The sequence below is a fragment of the Pseudorca crassidens genome, chromosome 17 (genome assembly GCF_039906515.1).
Source record: "Pseudorca crassidens isolate mPseCra1 chromosome 17, mPseCra1.hap1, whole genome shotgun sequence".
Lineage (NCBI taxonomy): Eukaryota > Metazoa > Chordata > Mammalia > Artiodactyla > Delphinidae > Pseudorca > Pseudorca crassidens.
The window spans coordinates 20,124,860-20,138,981 of record NC_090312.1 but is presented as its reverse complement, the minus strand read 5'-3'; the positions used below and the strand labels follow the sequence as shown (position 1 = coordinate 20,138,981).

General features: G+C 39.8%; 1 protein-coding gene across 5 annotated transcripts in view; it reads left to right on the top strand.

The window, feature by feature from the left end:
• The window catches only part of COLEC10 (collectin subfamily member 10), a 171,039-nt gene extending 157,131 nt beyond the window's left edge, over positions 1–13,908 (top strand). For all 5 annotated transcript variants that reach the window (XM_067711426.1, XM_067711425.1, XM_067711424.1 and 2 more), the window contains 3 exons: positions 8,369–8,422; positions 10,023–10,118; positions 11,997–13,908. In XM_067711426.1, the coding sequence (XP_067567527.1) occupies positions 8,369–8,422; positions 10,023–10,118; positions 11,997–12,388 (542 nt within the window). In that variant the 3' untranslated portion in view covers positions 12,389–13,908. The remainder of the gene's footprint in view (positions 1–8,368; positions 8,423–10,022; positions 10,119–11,996) is intronic.
• The last annotated feature ends 214 nt before the right edge of the window (positions 13,909–14,122 follow it).

Sequence of the window (14,122 nt, the reverse complement as noted above, 5' to 3'; positions counted from 1 at the left end):
CGGGTTCGCGCCCCGGTCCGGGAAGATCCCACATGCCGCGGAGCGGCTGGGCCCGTGAGCCATTGCCGCTGAGCCTGCGCGTCCGGAGCCTGTGCTCCGCAACAGGAGAGGCCACAACAGTGAGAGGCCCGTGTACAGCAAAAAAAAAAAAAAAAGAGAGAAAAAGAACTGACCGAGATCTTGAAGAATAGTAACATGTTTATGGAAACGGGGATAAAGCATTTGAGGAAGATGCAAGAGATTCTTGTGCAAAGGTGCAGAGTGGGGAAACTCAGTGCTATGGGTAATAGAATTCCGCAGCCTTGATGTCCCCTCCAGCCTTCCATATGTGCTTTAGCAGCTGCGTAATTAAGCCAGCAGTGGCCAGCAGTGTGTTCTCCTGGGCAGGTTGATGGATGGCAGGCTGAGCTGAGGCTGTGGCCCCTCTCCTCTCATTCTGTGGCTTGGAACACCCTCCAGCTCATTCCTTTGAGAAACTTCCTTCGACCTGCATTTGAGGGCAGAAATAGAAGGCAGTACCACTGAAAAGAAGTTATTATGGTTCCTTTTGATCCAGTGGCTTATATCCACCGTATAGTGTATATTCACATGAAGTTGAAGACCTCGTAGCTGAAGAAGAGCTACATGGACCCCTCATGGTTCATGGTCCTGCTGTAGGATGTACCTGTGGTGGTGCTGATGAAGTTTTGGCTGCAGAGCCCCGCACTTGTTTGGGTTTTTCCCAAGCCGCCAAGAGGAGCCTCAGCGATGGGTTCACGTGGCCACAAGTCTTGGTGGAATTTGTAAAGTAAACTTAACTCATCAAAATGGTGCCTCTCAACATTTTAAAAAACAAATGCCTTGCCAGCAAGCCTTTTGAGACATATTGCCCCCTTAATGAGCTGTTCAGACATATTTTTCCTTCTTGCCCACCCCTCCGTGAAATTTTAACACCATCCATGGACTATATATTATGTAGTTTGTGTGTATTTATACTTTATATATTAAAAAAGAGTAAGATTTTTTCACCCCCCCACTGCACTGACTTTTGCATCCATGAGGTGGTACTGTCCCCACTGGAATGCATGGATTAAGGGTACTGTCTCCTTTTGCTGTTTCCCAAACACGCCAAGGTGCCTTCTTCTGCCCTCTGCCTTTGCTCAGACAGTTTCCTACCCCTACACACCTCTTCGTCCATCACTGTGTGTCAAAATGCCACTTATTCTTCAAGACCATGAAGACTAGGCTTCTTTATAAAGCTTTTCCTGAACCCTTCCTTTGTGCTCTCAACCTGAGTTTGAACATCTATTAAGGTGTGAACATCTTCCATCATGGATTACTTGGGCTGCCATACAGCAGAATATTTGAACTCTTGAGGTTTGAAATTGGAATGATTGGGTTTCAATCCTGACTCAGTGTCTTTCTTGCCATGTGACCTTGTATACATTTCTTAACCTATCTGTGCTTCAGTTCCCTCATGGACAAAATAAAGACAATAACAGCCTTAAAAAAAAAAAAAGAGAGAGAGAGAAAGAGAGAGCACTGTCTCCTGCACCAACTTCCCTCCAACATACTTCTCCTTGTATAAGTTTTTGGAGTGGATACAAGTATTTTGGGAGCTAGCTAAGAAGAACTTGAGTGGGGGAAATATTTTGTTTGGACTTAATGAGATATATCTGTGTAGTTTGCAGTTATTTCCATGTACAGTTAAATTCTTGCTAACAGTTCCAAAGTAGGAATAACTTCCAAGAATACTCCTACCACCGACTGTGCAGATCTATCCAAAGTCATAATGAAAAAGTGCAGGGGTAGAAGTCAGATCATCATAAGAATGTGTCCGGGGCACCCAGCCCAAGAAATGTGTCGATTGTGCAAAAGAAACAAGGCTTGAAATGTACCAGGCTAGAGTTAATCTGTGGAAACATTTTTCAAATCTAACAGCTCAGATATGAACAAGACTTTACAGAGGTATTCTCAAAGCTGACAATATTCTTAATTTACATAACCATCAATAACAAGTTGTGAAGGTGAAAGTAACTTCTTACGTTATTAATAATAAAAATTAAATTCAGATTTCTGCTACGGGCCATGAGAGAGTCACCTGCATTAATCCTTCTGCTAAGCATGACTAGTTGAGTCAAAAAATAAATAAAACCATGTCTGAAGGCATGAGAGGGCAACCAAACTGAAAAAGACTTTAGGGGAGCCACGCTAAGGTAAGCTCTACATCCTGTGCTAATTTTCCACATTTACCAATTCATACTTGAGGCAGCATTAAGAGACCAAGAGGCTTGAGCAGAAAGCTGCTCAAACTGAATTGGGAATTCAGGGCCTGCCAGAGATGAGTAGCCCAGGAAATGCCACTCTTTTTCTCATTTCAAAAACAAACATTTCCAGTTAGAATTCCAGGAATTCTGAAAAAACATTTCATTAAACATAGGCCCATTCGTGTTAAAAAAAATGTAACGAACTAGAAATAGAGGGAAACATTTAATATGAAAAGAATGTCAACAACAACAGAAACCTATTTAAAAATCATAGTTGGTAGCGAAATATTGAACACTTCTCTCCTGATATTGGAAATGAGATGAGCATAGCCTTCATCACCAAGTCTAATCAGCAATTATACTCGAATAAAGATGTTAGAAAAGAAAAAAACATTATATTATACAAGAGGTGCCAGCCAGAGGAAAAATGCAAGAACAAGAGATAAGAATCATAATAACTGGAAATGAAGAAGAGGGTGATTATTTCCTGACGGCATGATAACATACCCAGAAAATACAAAAGAATCTACAGATTAGCTATTTGTATTAAGTTTTTTAGACAGCTTAACTTCTAAAAATCAATTTTGTTTCTAAATACTAGAAACAATTTTAAAAACTGAAATTAAAAAGATTCCATTTATTGTAGCATCAAAATGGTCAAATATCTAGGAATAAATCCAACAAAAGGTGCATAAGCTCTCTACGACAAACACCACATGTTGATAATGAGAGAAATTAAAGAATATCTAAGGAGATGGAGGTAAAGCTACATTCATAGATTGGTTGACTCAGTATTGTTAAGATGATCAATATTAATAAGATGATCCTCAAACTGATCAATAGATTCAGTGCTATTTCAGTTAACATCCCAGAAGTAGTTCTCTTGGAATAAGATAAGCCAATTCAAAATTTATAGGGAAATGAAAAGGACCATGAATTCCCAAAGACCATCTTGAAATATAAAAACAAAAGTGAAAGATTTAAATTACTGCATTTAAATATTTATTATAAAGTTAAACAATTAAGATAGTATTGATTTAGTGCAGAGACAAATAGACCAATGGAAATGAATACAGCATGCAGAAACAGACCCCAAACTTGAATTATGCAAAGATGATATTTTTTTTGAAATGGGAAATGATGCACCTATCAATAGGTCAATGGATGTATATGAATGCAGCCAAACATATGCAGCACATAATATATGAAAAAAAAGAATTATAGAAATACAAAATTCTTTTATTAAAATTTTATGATTTTTAGTGAATTTTGTAATGTGGTAATTGGCTACTTCTAAAATTTAGTGACTTAGTTTTCTTTTCTTATAACAAGGATTCATTTTTATAAGTACTTTGTCATTTGTAATTTAGTATTCTTTTTAAAGAAGTCTCCTCAAATTGTGTAAGCTTCAGATAAAAATACATCATGAATCTGCTTCTGGCTCTATCAGCTTCATTTAACAAATGGTTAAAGGGAGGGAGAGGTGTAGCCAGAGTGTGGGATGTTGGACTTCAAGATTTCTGAGATGCGACCAAGTTATATAAGGTTAAGATCTCAAGTATTGCCCTAGAGATGAGCAGAAGTAGAGTGGGAGGCTAAGTCATTGCCACGAACACGTCCAGAATTCAAGGCCTTCATTAATTATTCTAGATGTTGCACATTCCTAGATTTAGATGTGCCAAATCTAGATGAGGCTCCAACCAGGAGGGTTGAAGTTCATGATCTTGAGCCTGGTCTTAATCCTGTCATAGAATAAGACTAGGTAACTTTGGAAGGAAGGGTGGTAGACGACGAGTCAAGGGGTAGGATCAAAAGTTTTCGTATGATTTTCTGAGCCTTAAAATGCATGAACTTCCAAAAATTGGAGAAGTAACAGTCTGGAACGGATAGTGTTAACTAACCTTATCCTCTTCAGGCAATTCCTTATTCAAACTCAGTTGCCTATACATCTAGTGCACACCTCCATCACTTTATTGTCGTCATGGCTTGTTAGGTTGTCTGTTTCATCCAATACACTGTGGATTTCTGGAGGAAACAAATGAACAAAAGCTATATCAGGTCTCTTTGTTTAAAGTGTATGTGAGGATGCTGCTTTTTAACCATCTTATTCTAATGTCTACTATACAGTAGAAACTTTCTAAATGTTCGTTGCATTAAGGATGAAAAAATAAATGATATACATTATTTCCTATGATGTGACCTTCTTTTCTACTCTTTATTTCTAAGTACCACTTTCCCTTAACATCAGTTTTCACCATTGGTTAAGATTTTTTACTCCTCCAGAGCTATGTCATGTCCTGGAATTTCAAAAAAAAAAAAAAAAAATGGAGGTTCATTGCTCTGGCTCACCTGGATTAATTTCATTTTTAATCTGAACTTTGAAATTTATTGTTCTCATTTTGTCATTGGTCCTTCTAAATGACTCATTGGTCCTTTTTCACTGACTCAGATTAATCTCAGCTTTCTGGGCTGACCTTAATGTTGTCACTTGAATGGATAAGGTAGCTTTCTGGATGTCAATATTTCATTTCAGGAATAGGAAAGGATGATTTAGTATAGGTAAATTCAATCTCATGACAAAATAGATGCTTTTACTTAAGGTTAATAATCTTTTTTACAGTGAAAGTATTATGGTGCTTGTTTGTTTAAATGCAACCTCTAATTCTTCAACATTAAGACAGTTAATACAGAGGTGTTCTCACTTATGGGTCAAAAATAAATTTTTGCGTATGCTTTAAACCAGATTTCGTTTTGGGGAAGTAGACACTATGAGCTCACATTCACCATGAATTGGCTAAGTACTTGGCATGCTTTCCTTTACCATAACTCTGATTTAGGGGGCAGAAGCTAACCCTGGTTGAACATCCTCTGGGCGTCAAGCACAGACCTAATCCCATGATAACATTATCTAATTTATCCTTCTTAATGATCTTATGACTTAAGGTACCACTATTCCACTTTAAAAATGAAAGAAATGGAGGCTTAAAGGAATTAAGTAACCTGTCCATGTTTAGCTATTAAATGGCATAGTCAAGATTCAAGCCCTGGTTTTTCAGACTTCCATGGTCTTTCATTCCACCACACTCCATTGACTTTCCCATCTGTTAAAAAACAGGAAAGGAATTCATGTCAAAATACTGGAAAGTAGGGCTTCCCTGGTGGCGCAGTGGTTGAGAGTCCGCCTGCCGATGCAGGGGACACGGGTTCGTGCCCCGGTCCGGGAAGATCCCACATGCCGCGGAGCGACTGGGCCCGTGAGCCATGGCCGCTGAGCCTGCGCGTCCGGAGCCTGTGCTCCGCAACAGGAGAGGCCACAACAGTGAGAGGCTCGCGTACCGAAAAGAAAAAAAAAAATACTGGAAAGTAGTCACAGTGCTTACATCTTCTCAGAAAAAAAAAAAAAATCCATGCATCAATTCAAGTATCTATTTCCCACATTAAGATCCAGTTAAAGGCTACTGCTTCAATGAATCTTGCCCTACTCTGATCCACAGCCGTCTTTACCTTCTCTGAAAACCTACCAGGCAATTCCTTTATTTCATTCTGTTTGTAGACAATGGTGCTAATGTCTCATCTCCTTGGTCTCTTATGTGCACTTTGTTTTCCTTAAAAACCTATTTTTTTGGCCGTGCTGCGCGGCTTGCAGGATCTTCGTTCCCTGACAAGGGATTGAACCCGTACCCTCGGCAGTGAAAGAGTCCCAGCCACTGGACGGCCAGGGAAGTCCCCCAAAACCTATCATTTTCTAAAGCAAATACTCTATGTATGCTTTTTTTTTTTAATATTCATTATTGGGCTTAGACCAGAACTAGGGTCATAGCAGAACTAGAATCAATTTTCAACCTATGTTGAATTGAAAGGATTCACATATAAAGAAAATAAACGATTTTTAATTAAAATATTAAGCCATATTCATATGAACCTTCAAGTCCATATTGCTTTTGGTGATGATAGGACTGATATTCCTTTCAACTTTTTATAACGTTTTTTGAAAACTTGGCTTCCCTTCATTAAGTCATTGGTTAAGTTATTTGAAAAGCACCATGAATTGGGGAGTCAGAAGTGGTTGGGTTTCAATACCAGCACTGCTGTTGAATGGCTGGACGTCCTTGAGCAATTTATTTTGCCTCTCTGATCTTCAGTATCTTCAGTTGTAGAATAAATATAATGATAGTACCTAGCTCATTGGATTTAATATGATAATACCTGGAAAGTATCTAACTTGACAAATGATTGGCACTCAGCAAGTATATATTCCTTTTCTTCCATTAACATACTCTCAAAATCTAGTCTTATCTTTTCCAATTTACATATAAGGGAAATGAGGAGATTGCAGGACACAGCTTAGGTGTGTCCAGATCAATCTTCCTCATCAGGGTGCTCAGCATATGTTTATGCTTCTTTCCCAACTGTACCTCTGCTGTACCTTGTTTCCTATGTTGCTCCTACCTTCACCTGCTGAAGCTCCAATGCCATCTCTTCAGGAGAGCCTTCCTTCATTCTTCCAGCTGGGGCACTACCTCTTCCAACTCCCTTCTGCATTGGACAGAGTATGTTATCTCTGTTCATGGTCTTTCTTATAATATTTATCACATTCCCTTGTCATAGATTTCCCCATTGTTTCATTTCATCCAAGTACAAGTTCTGAGGCATTCCCCAGCATACTTAAACTACATTTGGGGTTTCAAGGACTCCCCTCCTTTTGTCTGGGGAGCTCTGGCATCACTGTAAAGAAAAGTGTCCACATGGGTCAATTTGGAAAGGCTCAGCAAATCCTGGGGGCCCTGGCAGGCATGCCTTTCTGCATGATCAGTGGCCAATATGTACGGGACTCAATGAAAAGCAGTCAGCAGACAGTGACGAAAGAATGGCTAGTTGGCAGGCAACATGGGGAACCTTTTGGGTTTTAGAGTGGCTCCCAGGTTTTCCCTTTTGCTGGGAAAGGAAGGGGTTAGGCAGAACCTCAATGCTGACCCCATTGCCCCTTACATTGCCCCCTCGGTCATATACCCAATTCCTGGCCACATCATTATCCTACAAGAGTAAGCCTCATATTCTTCTCTAGCCTGGATGACCTTCATCCTGTATTCATCCCCCTGAATTCTTTCTTATTCTTTTTCCAGATCACTGTTGAAGCATAAACTCTGTTTTACTTCTATCAGGGTCTTCTCTTTGGAGAAGAGTACTTCAGGGCCCAAAGCTTCAGGCAAACACTTCCTCTTATAAATCAAAAGTTTTGCTTTCAATTATGGTGCCTGATGTGGGCTTCAAGAGCTTATTCTGAAGTTGAAAAAATTCAACCTTTTTTCCTCTCTGCTTTAATAATTCTGATTCTCTGAAAACTGTTTTGTGGATGTCTCTGACTGAATAAGAAAAGGGTCAAATACAAAAAAGAGCAGAGAGGAAAATGATCAAGGTTGATATGTCAGTATAATATTTTTGACACAACTTTAAAATATGGATATTTGCATATATCACATCTCTTCCAAAAAGCATAAACTCTTTCAAGCCAGATGTTTAATCTTGTCTCTCTTTATACCCTTTCAAAGTACCAAGCAAGTCTTTTGTCTTGCATAGAGTAAGTAAATAGTAAGTATTTGTTGAATTAAATTGAAAAAGCACGATACATGTTTTTGAAAATCCAAGGGCAGAGGCACATGGAAGAACTTGGGGGCATAATAAATACACAGACACTGTGTAGTGCTAATCAGTTGATCCAGATGTGTAAAACAATGGCACTTCTTAAATTAAAAACATGCAGAATATTGTCTTAGCTTTGCCCAGAAGGCCACATTATAAAAACATGTTAGTAAGATCAGTGACACAAACTTAAACGTTTATACATCCAACTGGAATTCTACATTCCATCTAATTAAATTATGACTTGTTTGATTTGTTGTACCTGTAGAGCCAACTCAAAATCAAATTATTTTTATAAAACCAAGGAATATTTGTTGGAGATATTGCAATGAATTTTAAAACCTCTTTCCTGTTGTTTTAGGTGTATAAGATATTGTCTGCCTGAAATAATTCTATTTCATTAGATTTTATGCGTTCTATTCTATTCATCAATAACACTGTTTTATTTAGTTGTTCTTTTCATGGCTATTGTTTTTCTTCAGGTGACAAAGGGGAAAAGGGTTTGCCTGGGATACCTGGAGGAAAAGGCAAAGCAGGTATAATATACTTAGTTTTTCTTCTTAATTTTTAGCATCATTCCAAATCTATTCATCTTAAAAATGAATATAGTTTATAGAAAAACAATAGTCTTTTCAGTGGGATTAACCTCATTTTCCTTGGGCCAGAAGCAAGAGAAGAATGAAAATTTCCTCTGTATCTGCTGGTGACTTTCCAAGCCTCTGGGGAAGGGGAGGATGGTGATTCCACCCCTCCCATGCTTACCATGAGGCAGCAAACCCAGCACATCAGGAAGCAGCCCTCATTCTCCGAGACCAGGAGGAAAATCCACGAGGGCCACAACAATTGGACCAGCACGTCTTACATTCCACCAACATCTCAGCCAAATACTGGCCAAGCAGTTTGCCAGCAGCAGACTGGCCTGATCCAGTGAGGCCCTGTGGTTACAGGACATGCCTCAGTGGCTGGGGAGTTTCTCCCTGATACTGAAAGAGAGGTCTATTTCCAGCGCTTGATGCAAGGAAAAAAGTAGCTTGTTCTTGGTGAGCTTCAATTATTTCTCTCCGTACAGGTGTAGTGCGGACTAATTCTAAGAGCTCTTTTAACGTCCTTATATTTAACTGTGAATGTGGATAAATAAAGCCACAGATATTTTTTTTTCCTTTGGCTAATAGAATTCATTTTGCTTTTCAACAACCAAAGAAACAAAGCAAATGGAAATGTTGACATGAAGCAGCCATTAAATAGGAAAAGGGAATCATTTGAATTTTTTTTAACTTTTTATTTTATATTGGAATATAGTTGATTAACAATGCGTTAGTTTCAGGTGTGCAGCAGAGTGATTCAGTTATACATATACACGTGTCTATTCTTTTTCACATTCTTTTCCCATTTAATTGTTACATAATATTGAGCAGAGTTCCCTGTGCTATACAGCAGGCCCTTATTGGTTATCTGGGAATCATTTGAATTTTACATCGTTTTCCTTACAATTCTTTCTCTGCCACATTACCAGTAGGTAATTGAAAAGGTAAATGAGCAAAGGGGAATTAATGGCAGAAGTTAAAATCATAGTTAATCCACAAATGGAACAACTGACTCTTGAAATTGTAAGATAGATCTATTCACAAGATTTAAACTTAGTCCTTGAAACATTAAGCTATACTCCAAATGGATAATCAGAATTAACATTTATTTCATCGTGAAAGTTTTCTCCTGTCTTGGCAGAGTTGTGTGAGCCAGTGAACAATGCAGTAACAGAAGAGAAGACTGGCTAGAAATATGTATTTTAAAAGCTGTAAAGATTTTATTCTGAGACTGGTATGTTCTGTGTTCAACAAAATGCCAAATGGTCCACAATATGTGTACAGTGCTTAGTCATATTGACAGTTCTTTTAAAAAATCTCGTTTAGAACTGTGTTTTAAGTAATTTAAAATATTTAAAAAGATATTTTCTGAGTTCCTAAAGACAAGGTATATCAGAAACCCTGTATTAAATAAAAGACGAAAAGCATAGCCGTTCACAGAGAGACGTAGCCAGACCTGAAGAAGACAGTAAATATTGGGAAGAGAGCAATTGCTCTTTTCAACCAGTCTGCTTGTGCTTCAACATGAATTCACAGCTTTGTCATTTAAAAGGGACTGTCTGTGATTGCGGAAGATACCGAAAAGTTGTTGGACAACTGGATATCAGTGTGGCTCGCCTCAAGACATCGATGAAGTTTGTCAAGAATGGTGAGTCTCTTCTATTGCTTTGTACTATTTATCCGTGGATTTATCTCTTTCAACACTGCAATTCCAACATCCCTAGCAGGAAATAACTTTGGGCAAAGGCCTACTGAGATAGTGTCAACAGTTTAAAGGTCTCTCAAAATCCTAATTATCCACTCACTCTAGGACACTTCAGGTCCACTTCCTGTGGACATACATATGTGCGTTCCTATGGGTAGAAACGGGTGCTTTAGTGAGAGAGGGGAATGAAGAAGAGGCAGAGTTTGGCTAGCTGGGCCTTAAGAAAAAAAAGGCCCAGCTTTCAAACAGCCAGCATCTCAGAAGATAAAAGTAATAATAAAAACAACAGCTACTTTCTTGAGTACTTGGAATAATAATAATTTTTATGATTAGACCGAAGCTTAGAGAGATTACCTTACCCATAGATACAAGCTAAATGAACAGTGGAGCACGGATCTGAACACAGGTTTCATGACTCCTCTACCCTCAGTGCAAATCAATAGGAACATTATGCATTTCTCTAAATTGTGCAATTTTCCATATCAGTCATTTTTTTTCCCTTGTATTTCCCTATTAAAGTTCTCAATAAAGCCCTTAAAGTGGGGCTTATGTGCCCTCTCCTGAGACAGTATGAACGAGGGAACTCATTCATACTGTCTCATTCATACTGTTACAGTTGGTTTCACTTTGTTGTACTTTTATTTATTATAATCCAGCCATATTTATTGTACAATACTGGAGGCACACAGTTGCCATCTTGTGTCCATTCTCGTCTTGTAATACTAAAGGCATAGGAAATGTTTGATATGAACTAACCCTCAGTTATAACTCTGGTTATAACCTATACAGAAGATGCCGCATCTGACATGACTTGGACGTTAATGAATAAACCAGACCCCAGAGGTTCAACATAGCGCAATAGTCCTTAACATTTGAGTGCTCATAGATTTATTTGTAAATTTTAACTTATAGACCCTAAAAAGATGTATGTAGATGCCCCCATAGGCCAAAACGTACATAGCATATTATGAGCTTGGGATGATTCTGAGTCCCCAGTTCTGTCCTGAATCTTACTCAGAAGCTCAGTCTACTTATGTACCTGGAGTGAAGTATAGACCATCTATCTCAATTGATGTATATGTTCACAATCTAGGAATCTGGCCCATAGGGACAAACTTCTGTATTATTTCCATATCAGTCCAATAGGCCTTTACCACCCCCTAACGCTGTTCCAGGCACTGAGGCTACAGAGTGGCAAAGACATGGTCACTGGCCTCAAGATGCTCACAGTTCAGTAGAAGAGACACACAAACAATTAGACTAGAATGTGTCAAGTGCTGTGAAGTGAAAGGGACAATGGAAACATAGGGGAGAATGCACAGGAGTGCTCACGTCTGTCCAGGAGCATTGAAAAGGCTCTTATAGGAGAGAACACTTCCACTAAGATCTAAAGGATGGGTAGGAATTTGCCGGATAAAGCAGTAAGAAGACCTTCCAGGCATGAAAGATACGGAAGTGGAAGAGAGAAGGTCATGCTCACGGAACGGTAAGTGTGGCAAAAGCATAAACTAGGAGGGGAAAAATTGTCTGAGATGAGCTGAGTGACAGTTCATATAACACATCTTTGTCAAAATAGCTCTCTGCTTCACATTGTGAGGGAAGTGAAGGAGAAAAAGACAAGGGAGGACCAATGACAGGAGTTTTTTCCCCATTTGACAGCTAGAAAGGTGGAGAAAATATTGAACCAGTGCCCACCTCATGATAGGGTTTTGGAAAAGAATTTTAAACGTTGAATAAATGAATTTAAGTTAGCAATATTTTATACTTAGCGTTTCTCTTTTTGACACATATAATCACATTCTTCTTTTCCTTGCTGCAAAGTCATAGCAGGGATTAGGGAAACCGAAGAGAAATTCTACTACATCGTTCAGGAGGAGAAGAACTACAGGGAATCCCTGTCCCACTGCCGGATCCGGGGTGGAATGCTCGCCATGCCAAAGGATGAAGCTGCCAACATGCTTCTGGCAGACTACGTCTCCAAGAGTGGCTTCTTCCGGGTGTTCATTGGGGTGAATGACCTTGAGAGAGAGGGCCAGTATGTGTTCACCGACAACACTCCACTGCAGAACTACAGCAACTGGAAGGAGGGTGAGCCCAGCGACCCCTACGGCCACGAGGACTGTGTGGAAATGCTGAGTTCAGGCAGGTGGAATGACACAGAGTGCCATCTTACCATGTACTTTGTCTGTGAGTTTGTCAAGAAGAAAAAGTAACTTCCCTCCTGCTGCACATTTGTCATTTCCCTGTGACTACCATGGCAGTTATTTTTATCCATCTTTCCTGTCTAATTACACTAAATTCATTCTGACTCAAGGCAAGTGAGAAATGCTAGACTGAGGTTTGGAATCTCCATCGCCATGCTCGTCCATGACGATTTTGAACATTTTCATACACGGTATGTTACTGAGCCATAAGCTCACCAGGTTATGGGTCCCAAGAGAGAGCTTGAATTACTAGTTGTGCAGGAGGTGGCTGTCTATGTCTCCAATGAAGTTCTCGCTTGGCATTTGCTCTGCCGTCTCTCCCTAGAGCCGTAAACCACTGTCTATCTGGCCCAGTGGATCATCGGATAGTTGGTTGGGGATGATTAGGCGCCAAGCCAGACATATGAGAGGCTCTTCTCTTAGGAATGTCAAGGTATTATCTGTCTTTGAACCCAAGATCCCCAGTTCTTTGACCAGTCACCCACCATGGCCATAGCCACCCATGCAAGGTCCTCTTCTTTGCATACCCTCAGAAATACTTCAACTCTAAGCCTTTATATGAGGAACTTCTAGCCTAGTGCCCTGTTCCAGACCATATGGAATCATCCAGATAACTTCTGTTCTTCTGGTTGACGGCCTTCACTGAAGTATACCCAGCCTTGGCCCCCTTTCTGTAGGCCCACAGGTAAATTCCAGGCCTCCATATATTAACCCTGTGATCTGAGGAAAAGGGAGGTCTAGAAATTGAAAAGAAAAAAAAGAAAAGGCTAGCTCCCACACAATGTTATTTATAATCCTCCTGCTAAATTGCCCCCTTTATTAATATGGCTCCATGTTTCCTCATCTTATGTTTATCCATAGCAACTTTTCTCCCTTTTGGCATGGAGAATGAAGGAAAGGGTTTGTGAAGCCTTCAGAAAACTCTAGAAGCTTCAGGGTGCTACCAACACCAAGTCTCTAAGACCCTTGTCTGCCTCTACTAATATATCATGCATGGTGACATTTTGTGGGAGGCCCTTTATTCTCTGCAACTGTATGTTGTAAAAATCTCACATCAGTGATGCCTTCAAGTACTTTCAAGTACATCACAAGAATGTGTCAAGTGTGGAGCTTGGAACGTGCCTGAGGCTCACATTTACTAAGCTGGTAAAATTCTACTTTGAACTGCAGATCAAACCTCAAAGCAGCTCTAAATTGAAATTTTAAAATAAAAGTTCAACAAAACCCTAGATTATCCTCTTATAAACTGATGCTCCAGTTATAGTTTGTGACATATAATTAGACGTTTAAAATGCTGGCAAAACAGTTAATGAGGGGCTTCCCTGGTGACGCAGTGGTTGAGAATCTGCCTGCTAATGCAGGGGACACGGGTTCGAGCCCTAGTCTGGGAAGATCCCACATGCCTCGGAGTGGCTGGGCCCGTGAGCCATGGCCGCTGAGCCTGCGCGTCCGGAGCCTGTGCTCCGCAACGGGAGAGGCCACAACAGTCAGAGGCCCACGTACCGCAAAAAAAAAAAAAAAATTACAAAGCAGGACACCATATCAAATCCAGTATCCTGGGGTAGAATGCCAGCCAAGAGCTTGAGGAACAAGAATCTAGAAGCACTTAGAGGAAAAGAAAGGGATTAGAAAAGAGGAGAGAGGGAGCAGACAGTAAACATTGCCTATGGGCAGCTCACACCGGGATCCATGTTCTGATTTGTTCTAAGCCCCCCAAGTATGAATATTAACTGTGTGTACCGT